Here is a 27,953-nt window from a genome sequence, read left to right as displayed (position 1 = left end):
AGCAGGCAAACCTTTAGTATGTTTCTCAGTGGAGGGCTGTACTGTCTGTTATTCTTCCCCTTGATCCAAGGGAGGCATGAGACATTGTCCGGGGACCGGCTGGTGGGTTTATCCCAGAGAGACCGGTCTCTGTGCCATTTGGTCGCCGGTGACCATTCAGCCCATTCTTTAAGTTTCCTAGCCCGGCTCCGAGGTTTCAATGATAGACCAGTCCTCTTCCAAAGCAGCTGGAGCCGGCAGGGTCAGCTAGAGCAATGCATCTTCTGGCAGGAGGCGACTATCACCAGCGCTTACCTGGCGTTTTGCCGTGAGAAGCGGGGCAAGCCACTGAGCACCGGGACTTTCCTGACAGAGTGGGACTCCCGCCTGGACACGGCCCTGAGGGACCTGGAGCAGTGGGCTCGGAACTGTTCCAGCCCGCTGCTGAGTGCCGCGGGCCCGGAGTCTCTCCGGGGAAGGAGGAGCGCTGCCCTTGCCCCTCTGGGGAAGCCGGATAGCCCGGGGTCAGCCTCATTCCTCCAGAACCACCGGCCAGGGGCTAGGCGGGGCCGCCGGACTCTGACATTTCCCGGGACCGTTTGGTGTGGGCCTGGAAACTCTGCTGAAAACTTCACTGACTTGGGTAAGAAACCCAGCACTTTCATACTACATATTTTTAAAAAAATCATTTTACACTTTTTTCATGGAAAGATCTATGAATATGATGGTTGCAACACTTAAAGGGGCACTAGCTGTATGAAAAATGTTCAGTTGAGTTTTGTGTAATTATAAAAGGAAACATCCCTAGACTCAGGAGACGTCTGTTAATTGTAGATAGGATGGATTGGCGAATGACCAAAACCAAGGGAACCTATTGAAGTCGTGATTTGGAGATGCCGGTGTTGGACTGGGATGTTAAAATCACACAACACCAGGTTATAGTCCAGCAGGTTTATTTGGAAACACTAGCTTTCGGAGTGCTGCCACCTCCTGAGGAAGGAGCAACACCCGGAAAGCTAGTGCTTCCTAATAAACCTGTTGGCCTATAACCTGGTGGTGTTTGATCTCTAACTGGGTTAGAGAAGGTTCTTCAAAAGGCAGTGACTGGTGAACAGGCAGAGGACGGGGAGGGAAGAAATAGACCCATTGCCAACAAGACCACCAAAGCTGGTAAAGGGAGGGAGTTGTATTAAAGCAATCTGGAACTGAGGAGGAAGTGAGGACTGCGGAGTCGGGAGTGTGCTGCTGGAAAAGCAAAGCGTCCGAGGAGCAGGAGAGTCGATGCTTCGGTTCTAAGCCCCTCTTATGCCCGATACGTCGATCCTCCCGCTCCTCGGATGCTGCCCAGTCTTCAACTGAGAAATGGTGGGGGCCTTAGAAGATAATATTTGATTTGTAGGACTTGCAGGGTTAGAATGTGGCATGACTCTGAAGGAATTTGATAGGATTGGGTTGTTTCAATATTTGTCATGTTGCCGGACAGTGCCTAGTGTCCTGGGTGAATTAGAATCCAGTCCAGAAGGGACTAAGGTTTGGTCTGATTTGGCGGTGGGCTATTAATGGAGCACAGATGCCTCTCCAATCTAGAGGTGGGAGAAGAGAACAGGTAACAGTTTCAGGGACAGTGTGCGCAGCTGGAAAGAGAAATGGGTGGGGGAGGGGGGGGGTCACTGGACTTGAAACCTTAACTCTGTTTCTTTCTCAACAGATGCTCCCAGAGCTGCTCAGGTTCTCCAGTGCTTTCAGTTTTTGTTGGAAATAGATGGCCTTGCTGATAAAGATATGGGGCTGGATTTTACCAGGAACCAGCTAAGTGTCCGTCACGTCACATTTTGCGGAGAATTTCTCTCTGTGAGCCCGAGAAATGTTTCTCACACTATTCTCCAAACCCTACCTCATTAGCTATGCACACCACGTCCCCATACAATCCCACCCCCTGATGATCAGGCGTTCCTCTCGCCACAGGGCAAAATGCCCACCACGGCCAATATCACTAGGAATGCTGGTGCCAGGATCACTGGGATTGCTGGTACCTGGATTACTGGGATTGTTTATGCCAGGATCACTGGAATTGCTGGTACCTGGATTACTGGGATTGCTGGTGCCAGGATCACTGGGATTGCTGGTGCCAGGATTACTGGGATTGTTTGTGCTAGGATCACTGGGATTGCTGGTACCTGGATTACTGGGATTGCTCGTGCCAGGATCACTAGGATTGCTAGTGCCAGGATCACTGGGATTGCTGGTGCCAGGATCACTGGGATTGTTTGTGCTAGGATCACTGGGATTGCTGCTACCTGGATTACTGGGATTGCTCGTGCCAGGATCACTAGGATTGTTTGTGCTAGGATCACTGGGATTGCTGGTACCTGGATTACTGGGATTGCTCGTGCCAGGATCACTGGGATTGCTAGTGCCAGAATTACTGGGATTGTTTGTGCTAGGATCACTGGGATTGCTGGTACCTGGATTACTGGGATTGCTCGTGCCAGGATCACTAGGATTGCTAGTGCCAGGATTACTGGGATTGTTTGTGCTAGGATCACTGGGATTGCTGGTACCTGGATTACTGGGATTGCTGGTGCCAGGATCCCTGGGATTGCTGGTACCTGGATTACTGGGATTGTTTGTGCCAGGATCCCTGGGATTGCTGGTACCTGGATTACTGGGATTGCTCGTGCCAGGATCACTAGGATTGCTAGTGCCAGGATTACTGGGATTGTTTGTGCTAGGATCACTGGGATTGCTGGTACCTGGATTACTGGGATTGCTGGTGCCAGGATCCCTGGGATTGCTGGTACCTGGATTACTGGGATTGTTTGTGCCAGGATCCCTGGGATTGCTGGTACCAGCACCATTTTTAACACACAGTTGTATTCCAGGTCAGGTGCTGTTAGTCTGCTGCTACTCAACATGGTGAAGAATTGCCCCAGAGGTAGAGACAGGAGAATCCTATCACCACAAGAGGGGCCTGGCTGTCCATGTGGATAGGGTTGTGCAGAGGATGGGACTGGTAGAGGATATTGCAGCACTAAACCTGCCAGCCTGGTCTGAGGTTGCAATCTGGGTCAGCATAGATGTGGCCATCCAGAGGAATAGCCAGCAGCAGTGTGAGAAGGTCAGTGATTGTCACTGCTCTGTGTCACCATCTTCTCCCTGCTGCCTCTGTAACCCTGTAACTGCACTCATCTCGCAACAAGGTCATGGGCAATGCTCTCACATTAGCATGCACCATTTTGTCCCTCATTAGTAACTCTGCATGCCCTCTGTGCTACTTTCTTACTCACTCAGGACACCCTCACCACCTTTTCCCCCAACTATACCAGCACTAACACCCACTTTCATCTCACCCAATCCCTCCATTTGTAGCATCCCAGAATGAAACAATCAGGGTGTGTGTGTGTGTGTGAGGGGGGTGGGGGCGTGGGGGGAAGCGGTGGGTGTGGATGACATTCATCATCTCACCACATTTGAGGAAAGGATTTATATCCTGGCTGATAAAGACTGTGCAAGTTCCTGTGATGATGCCATGAAGTACAATTCATTGCCTACTGATGTACTGCTCTCCTATTAGTGCTCGCTGCATTAGAGTCAGGAACGCACCACTGCCACGTCCCTCTGAGGAAGAAACTTTCTAGGTCACTGGCACTTCTGCTGAAAACTAGGCACCATGCAGGAGAGAACCCCATTATGTCACAATTCAGAACTACCTGGAAGTGCACAAGCAGCAGCTGGGATTATCCGAGGTACTGGGTAAACTGTGACAAAGTTTGGAGGACTCCATCGTTGTTGTTCACTCCGTACTGCCATTGTCAGCCAAGTCCAGCACAGTGTAGGCACAGATCTGCAGTCCTTGGCTGGTGCTAATAGAGCTCAGTATCAGGGTTGAGGGACCCTGACCTCACTCTGTGATGAGACAGGGCGGTACCAATAGGTACCCAGCTGGGGGAGGAATCATGGACAGCCCTCATGCCATGTGGGATTTGAATGACGCTCCCCAGAACATTCCCTGGGTGTCTGCATTATTATCTTACAATACCACTAGGTTACTGTCTGTCCTGCTCTTACCTCCACAAATCTAACAGATTTGTCAGGCATTCTTTGATGCAGGAGAAAGTGAGGACTGCAGATGCTGGAGATCAGAGCTGAAAATGTGTTGCTGGAAAAGCGCAGCGGGTCAGGCAGCATCCAAAGAGCCCTTCTTCAGGAATGAGGGTAGCGAGTCTGTTTGAGAATGTGGCTGAAAAGCTTCTGTGCAGAGGAGATGACCTGGGGTATGCAGTGAGAGAGGGACTCACTGAAATCCTTGTAGAGGGAGGAAGAGAGCTTCTTCAAGGAAGGCATCCTTGCAAGAGGATTCGCAGTAGGTTAAAATCTTCGAGGAGAAAGTGAGGACTGCAGATGCTGGAGATCAGAGCAGAAAATGTGTTGCTGGAAAAGTGCAGCGGGTCAGGCAGCATCCAAGGAGCAGGAGAATCGCTCATTCCTAAAGAAGGGCTCATGCCCGAAACATCAATTCTCCTGCTCTTTGGATGCTGCCTGACCCGCTGCACTTTTCCAGCAACACATTCTTTGATGCAGTCCAATTTTACCATGCACTTCTAATACTCCACAATCTCATTCTTAATAATGGACTCTTAAAACTTTACCAATGACCAAGGTCAGGCTAACTAGCCTATAGCTTCCTGTCTTCTGCCTTGGGAGTCCACGTTAAGATTAATGTGCAGGTTCAGTTGGCAGTTAGGAAAGCAAATACAATGTTAGCATTCATTTCAAGCGGGCTAGAATACAAGATCAGAGATATACTGCTGACACTGTATACGGCTCTGGTCAGACTGAATTTGAAATATTGTGAACAGCTTTGGTCCCCAAATCCAAGGAAGGTTGGGGTGCAGAGGGGGTAAAATAGAAATAACTTAAGGACTGAGAGGCTTGTCATATACGGACCAGTTGAGGACTTTTGGGTCTGTACTCGATAGTGTCTAGAAGAATGAGGGGGGGATCTGATTGAAACCTACAGAACACTGACAAGCCTGGGTAGAGTGGACATGGGAAAGATGTTTCCACTAGCAGGAGAGACTATGGCCCAAGGCACAGCCTCAGAATAAAGGAACAACCCTTTAGAACTGAGATAAGGAGAAATTTCTTCAACTAGAAGGTGATGAATCTGTGAAACCCATTGTGGCAGAGAGGTGTGGAAGCCAAGTCATTGAATGTATTTAAGACAGAGATAGATTGTTGATTGGTAAGAGGATCAAGGGTTTAGGGGGAGAATGAGTTTAAGAAAGATATCAGCTATGATTAAATGACAGAACAGAGTTGATGGTCCAAATGGCCTAAATCTGCTCTTAGATCTTACGGTCTTATGGTCTCATGGAACAATTTGGATGGGAATTGAAAGAAACAGTGATCATACTGCATGGGTAAGTCACAGATACAGCCTTGCAGTTTAAGTGACTGCTAAATCTTTATATTCCCTTCCTGGTTGCCTTCCCTGTCATTCCCAATGCCTTTGATCTTATCCATGTTCCTCCCCAACCCTTTTATTTGATTGCTCATATCCCCACTTTATGTCCTGGTGCTGGGGCATATTCGCATCACCATGTGCACTGACCTTTACCCAACTTCCCCAGTCAGATCAGGGGAGTGCTGATTGTCAATGACGCCACCTCCCCCTCAATGTTCACCTCTCTGTATCTGCATCCCAGCATACTGCCTCCAATCCTCACAACTTCTCTCCTACAATAGTGGCCTCAGATAACCCCCATTCCACTCTCTCCCACCCCACACATACCCAGCCGCAACTCTGATTTTAGTGGACAGATCGCAGATTGTGGTCTCTCCCACTGACTTGGATGGACAGCATTGACTGAAGACTGACCAAACCCTGAACTAATCTCTCTCTGTATGGCTTCTGACTCATTCCTGGACTGGTTGTGTTGGAGCCATAGGGCTGGCTGCCCACTCCTCCCAGCTGCAGGGGGTGACATTGCTCACTCCCCCCAGCTGCAGGGGGCTGACAGTACCCACTCCTCCCAGCTGCAGGGGGCTGACAGTACCCACTCCTCCCAGCTGCAGGCTCTGACAGTGCCCACTCCCCCTGGCTGCAGGGGGCTGACAGTGCCCACTCCTCCCAGCTGCAGGGGGCTGACAGTGCCCACTCCTCCCAGCTGCAGGGGACTGACAGTGCCCACTCCCCTGTCTGCAGGGGGCTGATAGTGCCCACTCCCCCCGGCTGCAGGGGATTGACAGTGCCCATTCCCCCCAGCTGCAGGGGGCTGACAGTGCCCATTCCCCTCAGCAGCAGGGGGTTGATAGTGCCCTCTTCCCCCAGCTGCAGGCGGCTTATGGTGCCCATTCCCCCTGGCTGCAGGTGGCTTATGGTGCCCACTCCCCCTGGCTGCAAGGGACTGACCGTGCCCACTCTGCCTGGCTGCAGGGGGCTGATAGTGCCCACTCCCCCTGGCTGCAGAGTGCTGGACTGCCTCAAGTGGACAACCTACTGCATTGAGGTGAAAATGTGTTGCTGGTTAAAGCACAGCAGGTTAGGCAGCATCCAAGGAACAGGAAATTCGACGTTTTGGGCCAGAGCCCTTCATCAGGAATGAGGAGAGGGTGCCAGGCAGGCTAAGATAAAAGGTAGGGAGGAGGGACTTGGGGGAGGGGCGATGGAGATGTGATAGGTATCTGATCTCCAGCATCTGCAGACCTCACTTTTTACTGCATTGGGGTCCCTCGTCTGATATTCGGGGCTGTGTTTGATTAGCTGAGCTGGGTCTGCTGAAGGCAGTCTCTTTTGAGTAAAAAATGAGGTCTGCAGATGCTGGAGATCACAGCTGCAAATGTGTTGCTGGTCAAAGCACAGCAGGTTAGGCAGCATCTCAGGAATAGAGAATTCGACGTTTCGAGCATAAGCCCTTCATCAGGAATAAGAGAGAGAGAGCCAAGCCGGCTGAGATAAAAGGTAGGGAGGAGGGACTAGGGGGAGGGGCGATGGAGGTGGGATAGGTGGAAGGAGGTCAAGGTGAGGGTGATAGGCCGGAGTGGGGTGGGGGCGGAGAGGTCAGGAAGAGGATTGCAGGTTAGGAGGGCGGTGCTGAGTTGAGGGAACCGACTGAGACAAGGTGGGGGGAGGGGAAATGAGGAAGCTGGAGAAATCTGAATTCATACCTTGTGGTTGGAGGGTTCCCAGGCGGAAGATGAGGCGCTCCTCCTCCAGCCGTCGTGTAGTTGTGTTCTGCCGGTGGAGGAGTCCAAGGACCTGCATGTCCTCGGTGGAGTGGGAGGGGGAGTTAAAGTGTTGAGCCACGGGGTGATTGGGTTGGTTGGTTCGGGCGGCCCAGAGGTGTTCTCTGAAGCGTTCCGCAAGTAAGCGGCCTGTCTCACCAAGGATTACTCCCTTTTGACTTTGAGACATGGCCATTTGATGTGTGATACTGATGTGCCATACAACTACATATCCACCCTGGTGATCACTGCTGACGATCCATAGCAAGGTGCCTGGCTTCATGTCTGTGCTAAAATCCAAGACACGATCAAGGTACTGGGAACCTTTAAACTCTGGCTGAGTGGCAAAGCACAAAAAGGCACGGCACTGCCAGACAAGGCACAGCCAGGCCTGGCAAGATGTTGTGAGCAAGTGAGGACTGAAGATACTGGAGGTCAGAGTCGAAAAGTGTGGTGCTGGAAAAGCACAGCCGGTCAGGCAGCATCCGAGGAGCAGGAGAGTTGACGTTTCAGGGATGATGAAGAGCTTATGGTTGAAACATCGACTCTCCTGCTCCTCGGATGCTGCCTGACCGACTGTGCTTTTCCAAGATGTTGTGAGCATCAAAGTAGGCACAAAGTGAGGAGCCCTGAGGTACACTGTGATCCAATCGATGTGTTGGTGCTTGTCCTAGCACACAATGTGTCCTGGCTGCATGTTGCAATGATTGGGTGCACTTCGAAATACAATATTGAAATATAAAACCGCATTGGAACTGCATTGGAGATGTCCCACAGGGGTGCGAAGAGGCTGGTACCTCTCTGATGCCAATGTCTGTGGATGCCTAGGGAGAGTGCCCCGAGATATTGGGTGGCATGATGGCTCAGTCATTAGTACTGCTGCCTCACAGCACCAGCAACCTGGGTTCGATTCCCACCTCGGGTGACTGTCTGTGTGGAGTTTGCACATTCTCCCTGTGTCTGCGTAGGTTTCTTCCAGATGCTCCAGTTTCTTCCCACAATCCAAAGATGTGAAGGTCAGGTGAATTGGCCATGCTAAATTACCCATGGTGTTGCATACATTAGTAAGGGGTAAATATAGGGTTGGGAAATGGGTCTTGGGGGGATGTTATTCTTCGGAGGATTGATGTGGACTTGTTGGGCCAAAGGGCCTGTTTCTATACTGTAGGGATTCTAATCATATCAGTGGCTGCTATCCAAGATGGAGACCAGTGTGAGCAAGCAATGAACTGGAGTGGCCAGTTTACTGCTCTGGCTGTCATGTTGGCAATTGTCACTATTTAGTTTCTATCTGACTGGTGAGAGAATGGAAAACTGCATGTCAATGAAGCAAGGTTAGGCAATAATGATGTACTAGTCCAGGCAAATGGAAGCCTTTGCTTGTCAGACTTTTCGTTCTTGATGTTGAGAATGTCATAACTGATGACCTCACCCTATTTCCCGAATCTTCTCAGCAGGCCCAAGTGATTCAGGGTTGGAAAGATTTCACCTGTGGAGCTTAAAAGTCAGGTCAATATCAAATACAATGGCAAAGATTCAAACAGTATGTCGCAGTCCGAGTAAGTGGTTGGAAAGGAGACTGAACAGTGTTTGAAGGATAATGGGTTAATAAGGCATTCCCAGCATGGATTTATTGAACGCAACATGTGTTAGACTAATCTGATTGACTTCTTTAGCAGAGTGGATTGGTAAAGGCATTGTAATACATGTACAATGGACTTTCAAAATGCACTTGATAAACTATGTTGTAATGTATTATTTCAGAAAATTGAAACACTTGAGATTAAAGAGATGTTAATGACTTGGGTACAGAATTGATTGGAAGGGGTGGTAGAGAACAGTGATGAATGGGGTCCCTGTTTTTTGTTGTATGGTGTATAAATAACCTGAATTAGGGTATGGCCACTTTCTGTGCTGTAAGATTCTCTGATTTTAAGAGAGCAGTCTTAATGATGGGTCCAAAACGTTAGCTTTTCCAGTATCGAGTTGAGAAAGTTCATTCATAACTTGATCTTGCACACTTAACAGCTACAGGAGCTCTCACAGATAAAATTAACTTGGAGTAAAATGTGTCTAAAGGTAATTAATATAGATAAGAAAATCATTACAGCATAATTTGTAATATGACCCCATTATTACAAAAATAATATGTATATTTTCTGTCTTTTCCTATGCCCGAGCATTCAGTAACATTTTCCCAGACCATTTTTTTTTGTTTGTGAAGACAGGAGCTCTTTCAGTTAGAGCTAGAGAGGAGGAGAATGCAATCTTATCGGACAGATGATAATTTAGCAAACTCACCTCAAAAGACATTTTTTTGTTCTTCAACTCAATTGAATGTTTGTTTTAATGTTGAAGAGATAATATTCACCTTATGAGCAACACTGTATGTTGTGGCTGAAAATTCATGTGTGGTCCTCGGATGCAATTTGTGGTGGTGTCTGTATGCAGGAAGTGGAAACAAATACTCTGGTGCATCAATGAGTTAATGTCTGTGATGTTAACCAAATTGGGCTGACACACCTGGCAAGAGTTTTTTTTAAATCAGCCCGTCTAGATGTGTTATGACAGAGCCCCGTGGCTGTCATATTGTGAAGAGAGACTTGAAACCAGACCTTCTGGTCCAGTTGCAGGGACACTAGCTCACACCACTGTAGTCCACAGGGAAATAGCTGTTGATTACTCCTGCCCCTTCTCTGGGGTAGCTATTCCATCGTTCATGTGTAAAGCTGGGCACAGTATCAGGAAGGTGGCCACACCCAAGCTGAATCCTGCCTTCACCTAAATTCCTCACACATGCCTGTGCTACAAAGGGTGTGGACTGCTTTCCAATATTTTCAATACGATGTTTGTCAGATTTCTTTCTATGTTTGGATGTTATACTCGATGGGATGGTGATTAGTAGTAGGAATTATAGAATCTTATATCATAGAAAGAGTCCATTTGTTCCATTGTCCTTTAAAAGACATGATGCATTCTTCATCTGTTACTCTAATAATTCTGCATGTAAAGAAAGAAAAAAAGTCCTAACCCTTTATTCACTTGGCCTTAATGGGGTGGCACGTTGGCTTAGCAGTTAGCACTGCTGCCTCACAGCACCAGGAACCCAGGTTCAATTCCAGCCTTGGGCGACTGTCTGTGTGGGTTTCCTGTGGCTGCTTTGGTTTCCTCCCACAGTCCAGTGATGTGCAGGTTAGGGTGGATTGGCCATGGAAAATTGCCCATAGTGTTAGATGCATTAGTCAGAGGGAAATGGGTCTGGGTGGGTTACTGTTCAGAGGATCAGTGTGGACTTGTTGGGCCAAAGGGCCTGTTTCCACACTGTAGAGAATCTAATCTAAATGTATGTCCTCTAATGAGCATCTGGATGGGTATATGATTAGGAAGAGTTTGGAGGGATATGGGCTGGGTGCTGGCAGGTGGGACAAGATTGGGTTGGGATATCTGATTGGCATGGATGAGTTGGACCAAAGGATCTATTTCCGTGCTGTACATCTCTATGACTCTACTTTGAACATCCCTATTACATTCTCACTTACCATATTCTCCAAGAGAGAAAAAGTCCAATCTATCTAAGTTCTCCTCTTAACTAAATTCTCTTTCCTTTGATATCATTATAATTAATATTTTCATCACCCTCTTCATGTTCTTGACATTCTTCCTAAAGTAAAGTGCCCAAAACTGGGCATAATATTCTCAATACAGTCTTAACAATAACTTTGTATACATTCAGAATTGTTTCTGACTGTCTGTGCTCTGTGACCCTAAATTAAGATTAAGGATTGTATTATCTCTTTGATGTTTCAGCAACTTGTCCTCTGATATCTAAGGACTTATGTGCTTAAATCATGAAATGTCTCTGCTCCGTTGTCCTTTTAGAATATTTACTGTTTAGTGTGTGTTTTCTCCATATTGTTCCTCCAACTGCTCGCATTTCTCCTCATTAAATTTCATCTGTCAAGTCTTCTAAATGATCTGTATGCTCTTGTTTTTGCGTACAGTCTCCTTCACATTAATCATACTGTAAGCAATCTAAAAAGGGGTGGCACGGTGGCTCAGTGGTTAGCACTGCTGCCTCACAGTGCCAGAGACCCCAGGTTTGATTTGGGTGACTGTCTGTGTGGAGTTTACATGTTCTCCCCGTGTCTGCATGGGTTTCCTCCGGGTGCCGCAATTCCCCCCCACAGTCCAAAGATGTGCAGGTTAGATGAATTGGTTGTGCTAAATTGCCCATAGAGTTAAGTGCATTAGTTGTGGGAATGGGTCTGAGTGGGTAGCTCTTCGGAGTGTCGGTGTGGACTGGCTGGGCCGAAGGGTCTGTTTCCACACTGAAGGGAATCTAATCTAATCTCACACTCTACTTTTTGTGTTTTCTGTAAAACTGATATTGTGCCCCCATGGACAAGTGAAAATCATTTATACGACCAAAGATGTTGGCTTAACATGGACCTTTGGAAGGCACTAGTTTATATCCTGTAAATGCGATCAATATCAGCTAACAGCCTGCCTGTCCGTCAATGAACTACCGGTGAAGTTACATGTTTACATTATAATAATGTTTTTTGCTTTGCTTTTGGAAGCAAACCAATTGAAACACACTTTGCCTCTCACTTACTCAGAAGGAGAGGATGGGGTGTGTTGGGGATTGTATTACACAATTTGTTTACTTAAAGCTACTACACTTATACCAGCAACAGAATTCCAGAAGAAAACTAAAACTTAAGTTTTAAGAGCATATCCAGTTTTAATTCTGAATATATCTTCCTGAATTTAACTTACCCTTTCTTCCTACAAACTTTAGGATAGCTGCAGCACATGCTGCACTTAGAAGATGCATTCACGGCGATGCACACGCACAAACATGCACGTACACACACACACACACACACACACACACGCACACACACACATGCACACACACACACGTCAGGGATTGATTAACTTTGTGGGTTAATTTTATTTGAAACAGTAAAACATATGATAAGTTACAAAGAAGGTATTTCTGGAAACCAGCTGATTTCTTTGTATTCAGCTCAGAGATCCACAGCAGTCTAATTGGCAGACAGAGTTACAGCAGCACTTGGGCTTGTTCTAAATATCACGTCAGGCTAAGGATTCAACCATTGGGAGAACTTGACAATTTTAATTTGTATTAAAGGTCAAGCTTCGATTGCAATGCAAAACTGTACCATGCAGCAAGTGTGGCAGAACTCCAAAAGGATACCTTGGCTTTAGCCAGCCTACACTCCACTGCTTGCTTTGCCTCGTCCAATTGCTCAACTACACATCCATCTTCATTTAATAGATCAGGGTATCCAGTTATATTTATAGTTATGTTTATACTCCTCATCACTGACCACTAGTAGGATATATGGTTGAATAAGCATAAGGTCAGATTCTGCTTTGATAGCCACTATTTTAAGCAGCCTGTCAACATTATGATCCAGGAACACTTGTCAATAAAGTCTTTTTAGTGAGATACTGGAGAGTATTTTGCACCTGTAAACTAAAGCCCCACAATGTCCTCAGGACAAGGGAGAGATTTACAGACAGGAATCAATTGCATCTGCTGAATAGTTGGCTTCAATAACATTCAGGAATAATTATTGCTATTGGGTTACCAGTGAGCAGATGTTCTAGCTTGGGTAGTTTGTCCAGCTCATGACGTCTGATTATTGTTCATTCTGCATCGTAAGGGAGGCAGCGAGGTTGTGGTGATATCTTGTTAACTTTCATTATTGCGTTTCTATGGAAGACTCCCTATTAAACTGTTGTTTCCTCAATAGGTAATTCTACCTCTTTCAGAGGGAGACCCCAGGATTAGATCAGGCAACGATATCAGAAATTGGCCTCATTTTACTTCCTCCTGATTTCATGTAATATAAATGTTGTAGAGCTGCTGATACTAAGCTTCACTCTGCAAATTTCCTCTTGCAAACGGGTCAGTGCCAGGATTTTATGCCATCATTGCAATTCTGTATGAATGATAGAATTATAAAACTTACAGTGCAGAAGGAGGCCAGTAAACCCGTTGAGTCTGTACTGGCTCCCGAAAGAGCTACGCAGCAACTCCCATTCTCCAGCCCTATCTCCGTAACCCTTTCACTTCATCACCTACATGCAGATATCCAACTCACTTTTGAAACCTCCTGTGGAATCTGCCGCCACCACTCTCTCAGGCAGTGCATTCCAAATCCTAACAACTGAGTAAATAAGTTTATCCTCATCTCACCTCTGGCTCTCTTGCTGTCATTCTTGAAATTGTGACTTCTAGTCACTGACATATCAGTTAGTGGAAAAAGAATATCTTTCTGTAATCTGTCAATAGTATTCATAATTTTGAACACTTCAGTAAGATCACCTCTTAAACTTCTCTGCTCGAAGCAGAATAAACTCAATTTCTCTAATATTTCCTTGTATCGAAAATTCTTCATTCCTGGCAACATTCTAGTAAATATCCTTTACATGCTGTCCAGGGCTTTTACATTCTTCAATTAGTTGCCCAGAACTGAACACAATAGTCCAAATGTGGTCTGAACAATGATTTGATGGGGTGTAGTATCACTTCTCCTTGTTTTTATACTCAATGCCTTCATTTATTAACCTAGGGATCCGATAAACCTTCTCACCAACTGTTCAACTTGTCTGGCCACCTTCAGAGTATTATGCACCAGAGAAACCTCTGCTTCAATACTCTCCTCAAAGTTGTACCATCGAGCCTGTATTGTCCCTCCGTGTTTCCTCTATCAAAATGCATTACCTCACATTTCTTTGTTTTGAAGTTTATCTTCGAGGGGAAAGTGAGGTCTGCAGATGCTGGAGATCAGAGCTGAAAATGTGTTGCTGGAAAAGCGCAGCAGGTCAGGCAGCATCCAAGGAACAGGAGATTCGATGTTTTGGGCATAAGCCCTTCTTCAGGCATTGAAGTTTATCTGCCAGGTATTTGCCCATTTAGCTAGCTTGTCAATGCCCCTCTGGAGTTGCTCAGCATCATCCTTACAATTCAGTAGCTTAGTGTATAACTTAGTATCATCTTTAAATTTGCAGATTTTACTCTCAACAGCCATCTCCAAATTGTAATATAAATCAGAAAAAGCAAAGCAGAAAAACCAATCCCTAGTGAAACACCACTTACAATTCATCTCCAAACTGCGAAATGCCTAACTATGCCTCCTCTCTGTTTCCTATCTTTTGGCCAACTTCTAATCCATGCTGGGAAGGACCCATCAATCCCAAACATTTCTAATTTGCTAACCAGCTTGCCTTGTGGCACCATATCAAATGTTTTCTGAAAGTTCAAATAGACAACATCCACAGCACTACCCTCATCCACTACCTCTCTCACCTCAGCACAGGACATGAGGAACTCCTGGAGAGGTGCCCTGGAGCTGAGATGACTGACCTCCACTCAATTCAATTTGTAATCATGACCTGCCCTTGACAAAGTGATGCTGACTGTTTAGTAATAACTAATTTTTTCTTTAAGTGTCCATTTACCTTATCCCAAATTATGGCCTCCATCAGTTTTCCCACTATTGACGCAAAGCTGACAGGTCTGTCATTTCTCTGCTATTCTTTGTCCCTTTCTTAAACAACTGCATCATATTTCCAATCCTCCAGTCCCCTGGGACTAATCCTGTGTTTGGAGAAGCCTGAAAAGTTTTTGTCAATGGCTCCACAATTTGCTTCCTTACACCTCTCAGTGATCCCACCTGGAGTGGTACCAGCTTTCAGCATCTCTTTATCTATTACTGTACTGCTTAGTTGTTCAATACCCTTCTTTTCATCTGGGCCATTATCACCATTTTTTAATTTGGTAAAGACCAAAGCAAAACATTCATTTTGTACCCCTGCCATATCCTTTGCTTCAGTGAGCAGCTTACCTGCTTGTTCCTTATGGCCTCCATTTTATCTTTCATTCATTTTTTACTATTAATATTTATGAAGGATCTTTGGCCAGATATCTGCTGAGTGGCAAGCTGTTCTGGGAAGGGCACAAATGGGGGAGAAATTGAGTGTGAGGGGTAGACAGAAAATGCAGTGAGTTGGTAATCTACAGGTGAGGTAACGTGCTAGGCCCCCTAGTGACAAAGGCTCCAACAATCGCAGAGCAACTTGGACTTAAGCCAAAAAAAATGAAGATTCAGCCCAGAATTTCTCATCTTATAAATTGGCCTAGCTTTACCTTTTGGTTCCTGCCGTGAAATCACAGAGTACTGGGAATGAGGTTGACTTAGTTTCTCTTTACAGTAAATACTGTTTGCTGGAGAAGAATTTTGCTGTGGATCTAGTTGCAGCAACTGTTGCTCGGAATGCAGGCAAATATTAAAATAACAAACACAAATCCTAAACTCTGTAATCATGAAATCATAAAATAGAAATGAAAAACGTTTGATGCAATGCATCATTTGGATTATGTAAATTGATCTAGTCTGAATTTTAATCATAGTCTCCTTTTGCATATTTAAAAAAAGTCAAGATTTTTCTCTTACATTTTATCCAATCTGATTTTGTGGATTTGCTATCTGCCGCTTCAGTATCTTCGATTTGACCAGACCGCTGTGTTTTAAATGTGGCTTGTGTGTCACACTTTTACTGAAATAAAATGTCTAATCTCTAAATATTTTCATACCTTCAGACTCTGCAGAGAATGTTCTGAAAATAGAAATAACTTCTACTTAAAGTATCTTTTACAAAACGGCAGAAATTCACTTCAGCACTTATGACTGTTAATTGCTCATTCACCCATTGACCTAAAGCCAAACCTAGTTCAATGTGAAACATAGAAAAGTGACTGTGAACCTGATTAAATCAGAATAACTGTGAGATGTGCTGGAAATTCACTACTGCCTAGTTTATGATTGCTGACTGTCAAGCATGGAACCTGTTTCTCCAGAGTGTGATACTCAACCATGCAGATCATAAAGTAGATCATACTTGATCCTTGGTCTGTGTTGAGTTGGCTAATCACAACTGTAGTAGCAGTTGAGGTTGTCAATAATACGCCTTGACATTCTTGAGATTTGAAAAGGAAAAGTAGGTTTCCCACTCGGGTTACCTTTGGGAAATGCACATGTCTGAATGTCAGCTAGTGATGGGATCAGGTTCGGACGGTAAGGGGAATTGTTTCAGATGGTGATGAGACCAATTTCAGGTGGTGACAGGATGGTGATGGGATCAGGATTAGATGGTGAATAGATCACATTTGGGTTGTAAAGGGATCAGGCTTGAACGGGAATGGGATCAAGTTTGAACGATAATAGGATCAGGTTCAGATGGTGATGGGATCTGGTTTGGTTGTGACATTCCATGTTTGAAAAGGCTATGGACATTCTGGCTTGGCATTTACAGAAAAAGAAGCTCATATAACAGGATGTTTTGTGTGTATAAAGCAGCTCTCTGACTGATTGTATGCTTGTTACTAGCATTTCCTAATTACATTTTACATTTCCAGCATATGGATTGCTTTTTATAATGTTTGAAATATGCTTCCACCCACATTGCCATGTCAATTGTTGGAACTAGGGTCAGAGTTGGTCAATGCCACATAGATTACTGTAAAATTACTCATCACTGTTAGCTCAGGGCCAAGGTACAAACTTGCAGCATATCCATCAGGGAGTTTTTGATTCCCTACACAATCTTAAAGAGGAGCTCTGTCTTTGTTTGGCAAGTCTGCTTCACATCCCAAATTCTTCAGCTGGTGGGAGAATTCAAGTTGAAATATGTGACATTATGAAGCATCATGGTAACATCACATGGTGATTCTGTTTAGTAGGTAATTGGCTATTTTCCCTCAACAGTTGCTTTTGAGATTTGCAGAGTCACTTTGTGGTCTATTTGCCCTGGAGTTATACTTTAGAGCTTCAGAGGTAGATTTGAAGTAAGTATTTTGTGTGGACTCAGCTCCCAGTTCTGCAGTAGGGGTGGAGATTGGGTGGCATGGTGGCACAGTGGTTAGCACTGCTGCCTCACAGCGCCTGAGACCCGGGTTCAATTCCCGACTCAGGCGACTGACTGTGTGGAGTTTGCACGTTCTCCCCGTGCCTGCGTGGGTTTCCTCCGGGTGCTCCGGTTTCCTCCCACAGTCCAAAGATGTGCGGGTCAGGTGAATTGGCCATGCTAAATTGCCCGTAGTGTTAGATAAGGGGTAAATGTAGGGGTATGGGTGGGTTGCACTTCGGGGGGTCGGTGTGGGCTTGTTGGGCCGAAGGGCCTGTTTCCACACTGTAAGTAATCTAATCTTAAAAAAAAATTACTCCCATTATATCACCACGGGAGTTAACACAAAATGACTGCTCTCATCCAGCAGTAAAAGCATAAAATGTACTTGGGAACCAATGAGATATATCAGAACAGAACATCAGAGAGACACTCATGAACACACAAAGAGCTTCCTTTAAAGCATTTCCTTGTAATTTTTTTTCTACAGTTTTAATTTTCTTTAACTTTTCTCTGTCAATAATATTGACTTCTTTTTGGAGTAAAAGGTTGTCGTAGTCTTAGTGGACCATAGCGCTGCCCTCACGTTAGAAAGAGAGCACTGGTGGTGGTTTGGCCTGATGGTCATCATGCCTCAGGCAAGGGGAGAGGTTGAGGGGGAGATTCCATCATGGTAATCTCAGCCAGTGTGGGAATTGAACTCACGCGGTTGCCAGCACTCTGCATTGCAAACCAATCCCTCTTCCTGGGGTCCATTTGCACAGGTATCAGCAGCCCTCTGGTATTTTGTCTATTCTCCATGTCTGAGCCTTGACACCGAGTGTCAGCAACTTAGCATTACTAGTTTGGCTACGGCCAATAGCTATACCTGCACTCTTTTTGCAACAGGGATCACTGTGTGGTGATCAGGAATGGGAATCCTGACTGTCTTTTACACCCTCCCCCGACCCACCCAACCTGTGTCTAAGGCAAACAAGGTTCAATGTAGCTCTTCAACTGAAGCTCATAAACAAGATGGCACAGATTTAAAGTGATCTGCAAACAAAGCAAGGATGAAGTGAAGAAAATCTTTTTCACACAGTGAGAATTTAGGGTATGGGATGCACTGCCTGACAATATGGGGGCAGGTTCAATTGAGGCATGCAAGTGGGCGTTGGATGATTATTAGGATAGAACTGATGTGTAGGGTTAGGAGGGGAATGGCAGGAGATTGGCACTAGATGATAGACCTGGTATAGGCACAATGGGCCCGAATAGCTTCCATCTGTGTTATAACAATTCTGTTTGAATAATTTAACTCGGAATGGCTCAGAAATTACACTTTTAGTCTGTTTGGTGAGTACCAAAATTAGTGTGCTGCTTTTTTTATTCAAAGATTGTTTATGCTATCTAAATGTTATCGTCTTACCATGGCCATGCCTCTTTAAAAATTGACAAGAACTGCGCAGACCTTGAATAATTCTCTTTACTCACAATCACTGTTCTCATGTTTAGGAATATTTGATCAGACAGACTTATGCTGCAGAGCACATGATCACTGTGAGCACATATTATCTGCTTTTGAATACAACTATGGAGTGTGGAACTTCAGACTGCACACAATATCCCACTGTGACTGCGATTATAGGTAAGCAGTAGGGTCAGGTACACAAACAGAAAGATGATGGGCTAAATGATGAAACAATGTCTAGGACATGCCAAACTGGAGTTTCAAACCTTGTAGAAAACACGATGTGGAGGTCACACCACACCAGGTTACGGTCCAACAGGTTTATTTGAAATCACAAACACAAGTGCATTTTAACTGACAAAGGAGCAGTGCTCCCAAAGCTTGTGATTTCAAATGAAGGGTGTTGTGCAACCTTTGACTTTGTAGGAAACAGGCGAGGGGGACAGGAAGAAATGTCGGTGAGGTTAGCCCCCGGTGGTGTGTTTGGTGGGGAGGAGGCAGGAGCGGTTGATGCCTATGGTGGCAGCATCAGTGGGCCTTTTGGAGAATACCAAGAAAGACAAAGAAGCTGGCCATGAATTAATTCAAGAGCCTCCATTTCAAATGGTGGCAGGAGCACATGAAGCTAGGAGAACAGAAACCTAAAATATTCCAATAAGATCAGATAGGGTAAACACAGAAAGGATGTTCCCAATAACTAGGTATTCCAGAAGCAGGGGGTGATAGTTTAATGATCCAGGGTGGACCATTTAGGATTGAGATGGGGGCAAATTTCTCCACCCAGCGCACAATGAACCTGTGAAATTCTTTGCTACAGAAAGAGGTTGAGGCTAAAACATTGAATTTTTTTCAAGAAGCAGTTGGACGTTCTTGTGGCTGAAGGGATCAAAGGTAATGGGACCAAAGCAGGAACAGGGCACTGAGTTGGGTTATGAACCATGATCATGTTGAATGGTAGAGCAGGCTCGAAGGGCCGAATGGCCCAATCCTACTCCTATTTTCAATGTTTTTATATTCTTGAAGAGTGACAGTTTGAGTAAGAACTGGAAAGGTGGGAGGCCAAAGTACTTGAGAGGGTACAGACGTAGGCTGCTCGGCTGGATGGGTGGAAGGATTGGAGACATGGGAGAGGGGCAAAGAGAGAAGGATCATGAGCCCAGGCAGTCCTGCTAACATCTAGTGACCTTCTTAATTAAGAAATTATGATGAAAATTGACACTTTTTTGAAATTATTTCTCTCTGACATTAGGTTTAGGAGATGTCTCCTGAATGTAAATGATACCATCTCCACAGTGGTTGGAATAGCATTCTTCAACGTTCTCCAGGTGCCCTGTTTCAATCTGGAACCAGATGGAAGTTGCATTAAGAAGACCCAAAGGAGCCAGTGAGTGTTGCATTAAGCAATTTCTTTCTGCAACGATAGTGTTCCTTGCTGGCAAATATTCACGGGTTCTGGTCATATCCTAATACCTTGCCCATGTGGCCACTCTTCATTTGGAAAATTTAGAATTCCCATTTCTGGCATGGAGCCAAGAGTAATCAGGAGAATGCACTGGGAATCAGCCAATAAGCTGTATGGATCTGTGCATGAATTCCCCATCCATTAAAATTAATATGGGAATGAGTGACTACTGCACCTAATTTCAATGTTTTCACCCAGCAGATAAAATTCTACACACACACACACACACACACACACACACACACACACACACACACTTCGAAATGACAGGTGGCAAACCTAGAGGTTTGCTGCTGTGTTTTTTTCCAAAGGTTTTGCAATGGAGTGTAGACCCCAAAGGAAGCTCCAAAACCCCACGAATCCAAGGAACCTCAATGCAGTATTGCACTTAGAGTTAGACCTAGCATTTTAAATGGCACTGTGTCAACTAAGACTCCTGCCTGAAGGCAGAGTGGGAATGGCACTGGGGTGGAGTTGGTTAATATGCTGACCCACAGACAGCCCTCATTAAAAACCCTGACATCCCGGATACTTCCAGTATTCTTATGAAGTGACTGGGTCTGGAGACCCCGTTGGCCACACTTGCACTTCCTTTCAGCTTAGCACCTATGTCTTGTTGACATCTGGAATGTGTCTTTGTGCCCTGATGAGGCAGGGGTCACTGGAATTTCAGTGGAAGGGGGCCATCACCTTCCCATGCCATAGGCCATTTATGCAGTAGGATGAAAGAGGTACCTGCACCCAACCCCAATAAAAATTCAACTGTCTGACTCTCTGCACCTGATAACCAAGAGTCTTGACTGGTCTTAAGACCTTGCTTGATGTTTTCTACCTATGTTGCCCCTGCATTTCATTCCAGGCCCTGGCTGAGGAAGTTGAAAGCCATTTCATGTTATTTCCAAATTCAGGTTAAGCACTGTTGAGAATGTGGTGCTGGAAAAGCACAGCAGGTCAGACAGCATCCGAGGAGCAGGAGAATCGACATTTTGCACATTAACCCTTCATCAGAAATGTTCAAATAGTCGTCATTCCAGATGAAGGGCTTATGCTCTCCTGCTCCTGGATGCTGTCTGAGCTGCTGTGCTTTTCCAGCACCACACTCTCGACTCTCATCTCCAGCATCTGCTGTCCGCACTTTCTCCTCAGGTTAAGCAGTTCCTGTTTGACTGTAGAGACGTTTTCATCTTACAGGCATAGTTGTTTTATTTCAGTGCAAATTTTGTTTTGAATTAAAGGCAGCTTGGTGATGCTGGGATCTGGAATCTCCTCTGAGACTAATCAAAGAAAGACACTTCTGATGGTGCAAGCTTCTCCTCAGCTGAAGTTTAACTGACTCTGTGTTTGTACATCTCTTTTGTGTGTGTGTGTGTGTGTCTCTCTCTCTCTCTCTCCCTCAGTTGCAATATCACTGAACGCACGCTGCGGGCTGTTCTTCGTTCTCAACCCAGGTACAACTATACCCATCCCATTTTGGATGAGTTTCAGATGGGATTGGAGTCTAAAACCACGGCAAGTTCTGCAGCAACCAGCAGCCAGAACCAAATAATCACTAGCCTCTCCACTGGATCCACTACTCATGGTACATTGGCAAAATCAACCCAAAAGGTTAAAAGTATAAACAAAAAGTGTCACAAGTGCAAAGGTCACCAGAAGAAGAAAACCAAAGCTAATTCCCAAATTATCTTGAAGGCGAAAGCAGATATGATGCCCACAATGGTACCCACTGAACTGGCTTTTAAACCTGCCACTGAACAGAACTCAGTCCCTGTTGCCATGGAGAAAAAAGATGGTCCTAGAAAGCTTTTGCAAAGAAATATCTCTGATGCCTTATTGAACCAAGTGAATGGGACCGTGGCTGTTGGATTGGATAAAAATAACAGTAAAGAACATAGTTTCACCATTCTGGGAAGACAGAACACAGCAACCAGCTTAAGCAAAAGTGTGGAATCAACCACGTTATCAAGCAAAAACCAAACCGGGATAAAACTGGCCAAGACCATGTATAACATAAAAAACACAGTCAGTAGCTCCTTTATTTCCTCAAGAAAAGCATTCGACTTGAGCAGTTTTTCCAAGAATAGTAGTTTGAAATCCTTACCAAGTGGCAGTGCCAGAAAAGGCCACGCACCAAGGAATCTGCCATGTAGGATGGGAAATTGGAACCATTCCGAAATCATCATCAGCTCCCCCTGTGCTCATCAGACTCTGGATCCAATCAGACCTCGTCCAACTGCACCTAAAGGTTGAGTTCAAGCTCTACTGAAATGCCTCTCTTGTTATTTAATGGATTTAAGAAATAACTTGTATTTCAAATCATAATTTGTCAGATAGAGGAGGTTAGTGGTAGTGTTACAAGAATCAGGACCCAATTATGGTAGAGACCTGAACAGAAAGTGTTAAGGGATAAAGCTGGGACCACATAATTATAGATCCAGCATGCCTGTTACTTATTATAACAGTATTGTAATATTAATAATCATAAAATAAAGGGGTGGTGTTGTGCTAATGTCCCTGGACTAGTAATCCAGAGGCCCATGGGGCTTTGGAGATGAGGGTTCAAATCCCAGCAGGACAGCGGGTGGAGTTTAAATTTTATTAATAGATCTAGAACATAAAGCTAGCTTCACTAATGATTACCATTTCAACTATTGCTAATTGTTATCAAAGCTCATCTGATGAATTAATGTCAGTTAAGGAAGGAAATCTGCCATCCTTACCCAGTCTGGCCTATATGTGACACCAGCTCTTAGCAATGTGGATGAATCTTAACTGCCCTCTGAAATAGTCACACCAGCCACAATTCGAGGACTGAATGGGATGGGAGCAAATGTCAACCTTGCTGCTGACGCTCACATCCATGACAAAGAAATGTCAACACTTCCATTGATTTTTTTTTCTAATACTCATCAGCTCAGAAATATTTAATTTTCATTTAGCAGGATACTTCTTGAGAGGCTTACAGTTTAAGATCGGTTTGAAATCGGGATAATTCACTCAAACCATGAATTTCAATGATTAACTCATCTTTGTAAATCAAAATAATTTTTTCTGTTCAAGATCTGAAATAAAAGAAGTTCATCTATGTCATGTCTTGCCAGACAATTAAGGAGATTTGTATTTCTATCTGAATTAATTAATTCTCTGCAAAATAGGTTGTAATGTAACAGTTATTGACAACAGCTATTCCTAGATCGTATACAAAATTCTGCTATGGCCCGGACTGTATACTTCCATCTCCCTCCCTCGTCACCTGTGTTCCAGCCTGACCCTCAATCATGAACAATATGAGAACTGACCACATATTTTAGGTCTTAATATTCTTACTGTTAATCCTGTTAACTGGCTTGCTGTAAGAGAATGTCTTCCCGTGATGTTGACACCCAAGAGTTACCTCTCCCAGTTATATCTTTTTTAAAAATGATTTCTTGACCTAAATGTAATTGATTTTGAAGGTATACTTACTGTTCATCTAAAATATCTGAGATATTCTGTGATTTTTCTCAGCAGCTGGGATGTGTAGAAATCATTTCCAAATGTACAGAATATAAATTCCTAAAATTCAACATTAGAATATACATAGATAAAAGTTTAAGTAATGCGTAGAATTACATATTTGATCAAATTCATTCAATTGTAGAGACGTCAAATCAGACTTACGCAGTGCTTTCCTGCATGGGAAACATTGTTCCTGGCCTTAAAGAAAGATTTGTGAGTATTAAGAATGAAAAAGTGTTTAGACTCGTTATGAGGATAACTCTGATATAGGCACATTGGAATGGATCTTAAATTCAGCACTTCATGAGAATGTAACGAATTATGCGTTTAACAGAATTATGATCACAGATAACCATATCTATTAATATATTTAAAGTACAAGGGATCCTTGCTATTCATTGGAGCCAAGTTTCAGAATAGTGAATGAAAGAAAAACAAGGATTTATTTTCCACATGAATGCAACGCTGAAATAACGATATAAGAACAAAACCGCTGTTTGTATAATGAAAATTGTTTCCCAATAAAATAAAGTGGTTTATGTTAAACTACAAATATCAGGGCAACAAAAAGTGTGGACCACCTATAATACCATCTTGCTGCCTGCCCTGGGGTGGGGAGGCCAACTTCGAGCCAGGTAGGGATCCCCCATTATTCACGCTTCAGACCTATTGTTAAACCGAGTAGCTGCTGATATACTTCACTAATGGCACAGTAAAATTTACCAGCAGATTTGCTATTGCATTATTGATAGTGTGTTGCAGTGTACATTGCATAATAAACAGTAAGGAGAATATACCAGGAATGGTTATTTTTCCAAATATTTTACCAAAATTGGAAGATTGAAAGCATTTTAAAAATATGTATTACTCCTTTTTACAGGTAAATCCAGAGGTTGTAATATTTACAAAGCCCTGGATCGGTGTGAGCACAAGATCTCTCCACAGGAATTCAAATTCTCATATCACAACCAGCAGTCCAGGACTCTCTATCACTGTGACTGCTTAAAGAGGTAAACATTCTGTTTTACAGGCATTTATGGGGGTCAAAGATCTAGTTCTCATACATGGATCATGTGTGAACTCTCCAGTAGGAGTCTTGGAATCATGCAACACGGAAACAGGCCCTTCGGCCCAACCTGTCCGTGCCGACCAGGTTTCCTTAACTGAACTGGTCCTATTTACATGCGTTTGACCCATGTACCTCTAAACATTTCCTACCCATGTACATGTCCAAATGTGTTTTAAACATCAATGTCTCAACAGTGCCCATTCAGAGAGAAATACCAAGTCTAAAGCACAGCTTCATTACAGAGCTCCTGGCATCTGTAACTTACTATAATACCATTCCCTATCTAAAATTCTGATAGTTTCAATAACTTGCATCTCAGGATAGAATATGAATTATTTTCTGTCCTGTGTTATTTATCATAATTTCTCATCCAGACTGGTCTTATCATGCTCAAGATTGAGAATACAGCGAGGATTAAAAAAGAGATTTTACCATTGTTCAACAAATAATTAGATTTTCACAATTTACTCATGGGAGACGTGGGCCAGCACTTACTGCTCATCCTTCATTGCCCTTGAGACGGTAGTGATGAGCTGCCTTCTTGAACTGCTTTATATTGTTTATTGTAGATAGTTGCACAGTACTGTTAGGGAGGAAATTCCAGGGTTTGGATCCAGTGACAATGAAGGAAAGATTATGTATTTCCAAGTCAGGGTGATGAATGGCTTGGAGGAGAATGTGCAACTGGTGCTGCTTCTGTCCTTCTAGATGGAAGTGTTCATGGGTTTGTAAGGTGCTATGCCAAGAAGCTTTGGTAAATGGCTGTGGTGCATCTTGCTGCGACTGAGCCTTGGTGGAGGTGGGTGGAGGTGGGAGTGATGTTTATGGGTGTAAATCCAATCAAGCTGACAGTTGTATCCTGGATGGTGTCAAATTATATCATGTTCGCAATTGTGATCTTGTTTCAGAAAGTAGAAAATATATTCACTGTATTCAAATTGATCAGATGAATCTATTAGCTGCTTGACATCTTTATGTAACAGATAAAGGAACAGTACTCAGAGTAAATGATCTATCAGCTATTTGCAAAACTTTCCTCAAAATGTCAAATGAACAAAGATATTTCTCCTCGGCTAAAGCTCAACCCAAATTTAATTGTTGTAACATGGATGCTGGTTCAGAACGGGAAGCATGCTATCAGGAATCATTTACCTTGCTGCCTGATTGCTTCAAATCTGCTGCTCCCTGATTGCAATTCAGCCAAGATATATTCCATGTTTGAATATCGATGAATCATAACAAAGTATACTAGAACTATTTTTCATATCAACATTCAGGTAGTTAAACATTCATTGGATTTGAAATGGCCTTTGCCCACCCGACAAACGCATATTGTAAATCATCTGAATTTGAGTGGGAAAGCTAGATCTCGTGATCAGTTTGAAATATTTTGAATGATCTGTCAGATGGATCCCCACCCAACAACAATAGTAATACTAATTTATATACATTGTTACCTGGTCCTGAGGTGTGAAGATAAATTGCAGTATGCATTATTTACAGCTTGAAGAATCTATTATAGAATCATAGAGTCCCTATTGGGCAGAAAGAAGCCATTTGGCCCATCAAATCTGCACCAACCCTCTGAAGAGCATTCCACCCAGACCCACCCCGTACCCTGTCCCTATAACTAGCATTTCCCATGACTATTCCACCCAGCCTGGACATGACAGGGTCATTTAGCATGGCAAATCCACCAATTTGCACATCTTTGGACATACAGTCTTGTGCCAACAAGAAAGAATTCACTTGTTAATCTCTTCTAACAAATCCCTTGTTACACTGAACAGAGACTAAAAACTACAAACCTTCATTTCATCAACATGTTTGATCTTAATCATTAGCACATGAAACAGTTATTGGGTTTTCTCATTCTTGTCTGATCCTCTTTCCTTCAGATTGGCAAAAAAGATGAAGAAACATGTGAACGTCAGCACAGCGGAGTGGCTGTTGACTGAGTTTGTGTCACAGAGCTGTTTCTGGCTGAAATCAGTGCCGAGGAATTGCAGTAACGAGGAGTGGAGGCAGTGAGTGCTGTTTGTGCTTGGTCTGTCTGTGTTTCTGATGTGATCATGTAGCAGCTAGTTATACTCAACATACCAGTGCTGTAGTCACCTTTAAGCATACTAAGGTGGAATATATTCCAATTCCAAACCCCTCACATCCTAATTGGCTCCCCACACATTGGTGCAAAGGGTAGAGGGCAGAGTCAGACTGGTGTACTCAGGAGAAAACAACAGGAATTAATTTAGCTGTAAACAAGTGCTGCCATTTAACTGGGTCTAAGTTGAATGTATTGATCGAAAGAGGGGTAATGGGCCTGAACACCAACATGAGATGAACTAAGAAAATTGTGAAACAGAGCTCAAAACACAGAACCATTCACAATGCTCTTTAACAAAGCTAAAGAATAAATGGAGTTGTGTGCTTTGTTGTGTCCACTCATCAAAACGGACAAAAATGGTTTAAGACAGCCCCAGGTAGGACACTGTAACAAAACAAAGGTCAATGGAAACCTCCAACAGCAAGATAGCAAACTTGAATGAGAAAAGTATTACCGAGGGTGACGATGCTTCATAGCCCCTTTGGGACCTATATGTCCTGAAAGTCCTCGGTTATGTCCGTGTTAATGGAAAGGTGGCCCCATGGTGCATGGAGTACAGTGGGTCATTTGCTTAGTACTGTCATTGTCCTCAATATTGCTGATTACAACAAATGGTTTCTTTTCCAGCTGTGCAACACAATCAGGTTCCACTGTGGCTGTCCTTTCCAAACCCAGGCATCTCCAGAGGATTCTGCAACACCTTGGCATTCTAGATGAATACCTCAATCTATTAACAGATGAGCAAGAAAGATACAAGAATGGAACATCCAATGTCACCAACTCCGTTAAGTTGTATGACAAGTGTTTACAATTGATTCAGGCTTAAAACTTTTTTTTTGCAAATTACACTAAAATAATTACTATTTCAGAGCTTTGGACAATTGCTAAAATGCTAGTCACTGCCAAAGTTAGAGAGATCATGATGGAAGACACACCAGACAGCATTGGTTTGGATGTCCCATTTGAGCTTCCATGAGAGAGATACATAGGATAAAAACGGGTTGAGCAGATGGAAGAGAAGATGTGAGTAAGCCAAGGACCTTATCCACCACCTCAAGACTCAAACTCTGAAAATCTGAATTGCAGATTGGAGTAATGTTGATGTTGGAACTCAGAGGTCTATATATCTATGATATATAGAGGTCTATAGACCTTTATACCTATGGTAACAGTAGCTCCTCAAATGCAGCCTAAAGCTGAGTGAAGAAACAATGTAACTACATTA

At 43.9% G+C, this 27,953-nt stretch overlaps 1 protein-coding gene across 1 annotated transcript; it reads left to right on the top strand.

The window, feature by feature from the left end:
* Positions 1-18: 18 nt before the first annotated feature.
* Positions 19-27,554, top strand: pla2g3 (phospholipase A2 group III). Its single transcript, XM_060844139.1, has 7 exons — positions 19-622; positions 18,643-18,775; positions 19,848-19,982; positions 21,458-22,302; positions 24,436-24,565; positions 26,523-26,651; positions 27,356-27,554. Exons 1-7 carry the CDS (start codon positions 19-21, stop codon positions 27,552-27,554), a joined length of 2,175 nt encoding a protein of 724 aa, XP_060700122.1.
* The last annotated feature ends 399 nt before the right edge of the window (positions 27,555-27,953 follow it).

The sequence above is a fragment of the Hemiscyllium ocellatum genome, chromosome 24, assembly GCF_020745735.1.
Source record: "Hemiscyllium ocellatum isolate sHemOce1 chromosome 24, sHemOce1.pat.X.cur, whole genome shotgun sequence".
NCBI lineage: Eukaryota > Metazoa > Chordata > Chondrichthyes > Orectolobiformes > Hemiscylliidae > Hemiscyllium > Hemiscyllium ocellatum.
This window is presented reverse-complemented; position numbering and strand designations above follow the sequence as displayed.

Bases quoted from the DNA above. Each gene is read 5' to 3' on its own strand.
- pla2g3 (XM_060844139.1), top strand. From the start codon at position 19: ATGTTTCTCAGTGGAGGGCTGTACTGTCTGTTATTCTTCCCCTTGATC. The intron at 623-18,642 runs GTAAGAAACCCA...TCTCATGTTTAG, and splicing joins TGAAAACTTCACTGACTTGG to GAATATTTGATCAGACAGAC. The intron at 18,776-19,847 runs GTAAGCAGTAGG...CTCTGACATTAG, and splicing joins CACTGTGACTGCGATTATAG to GTTTAGGAGATGTCTCCTGA.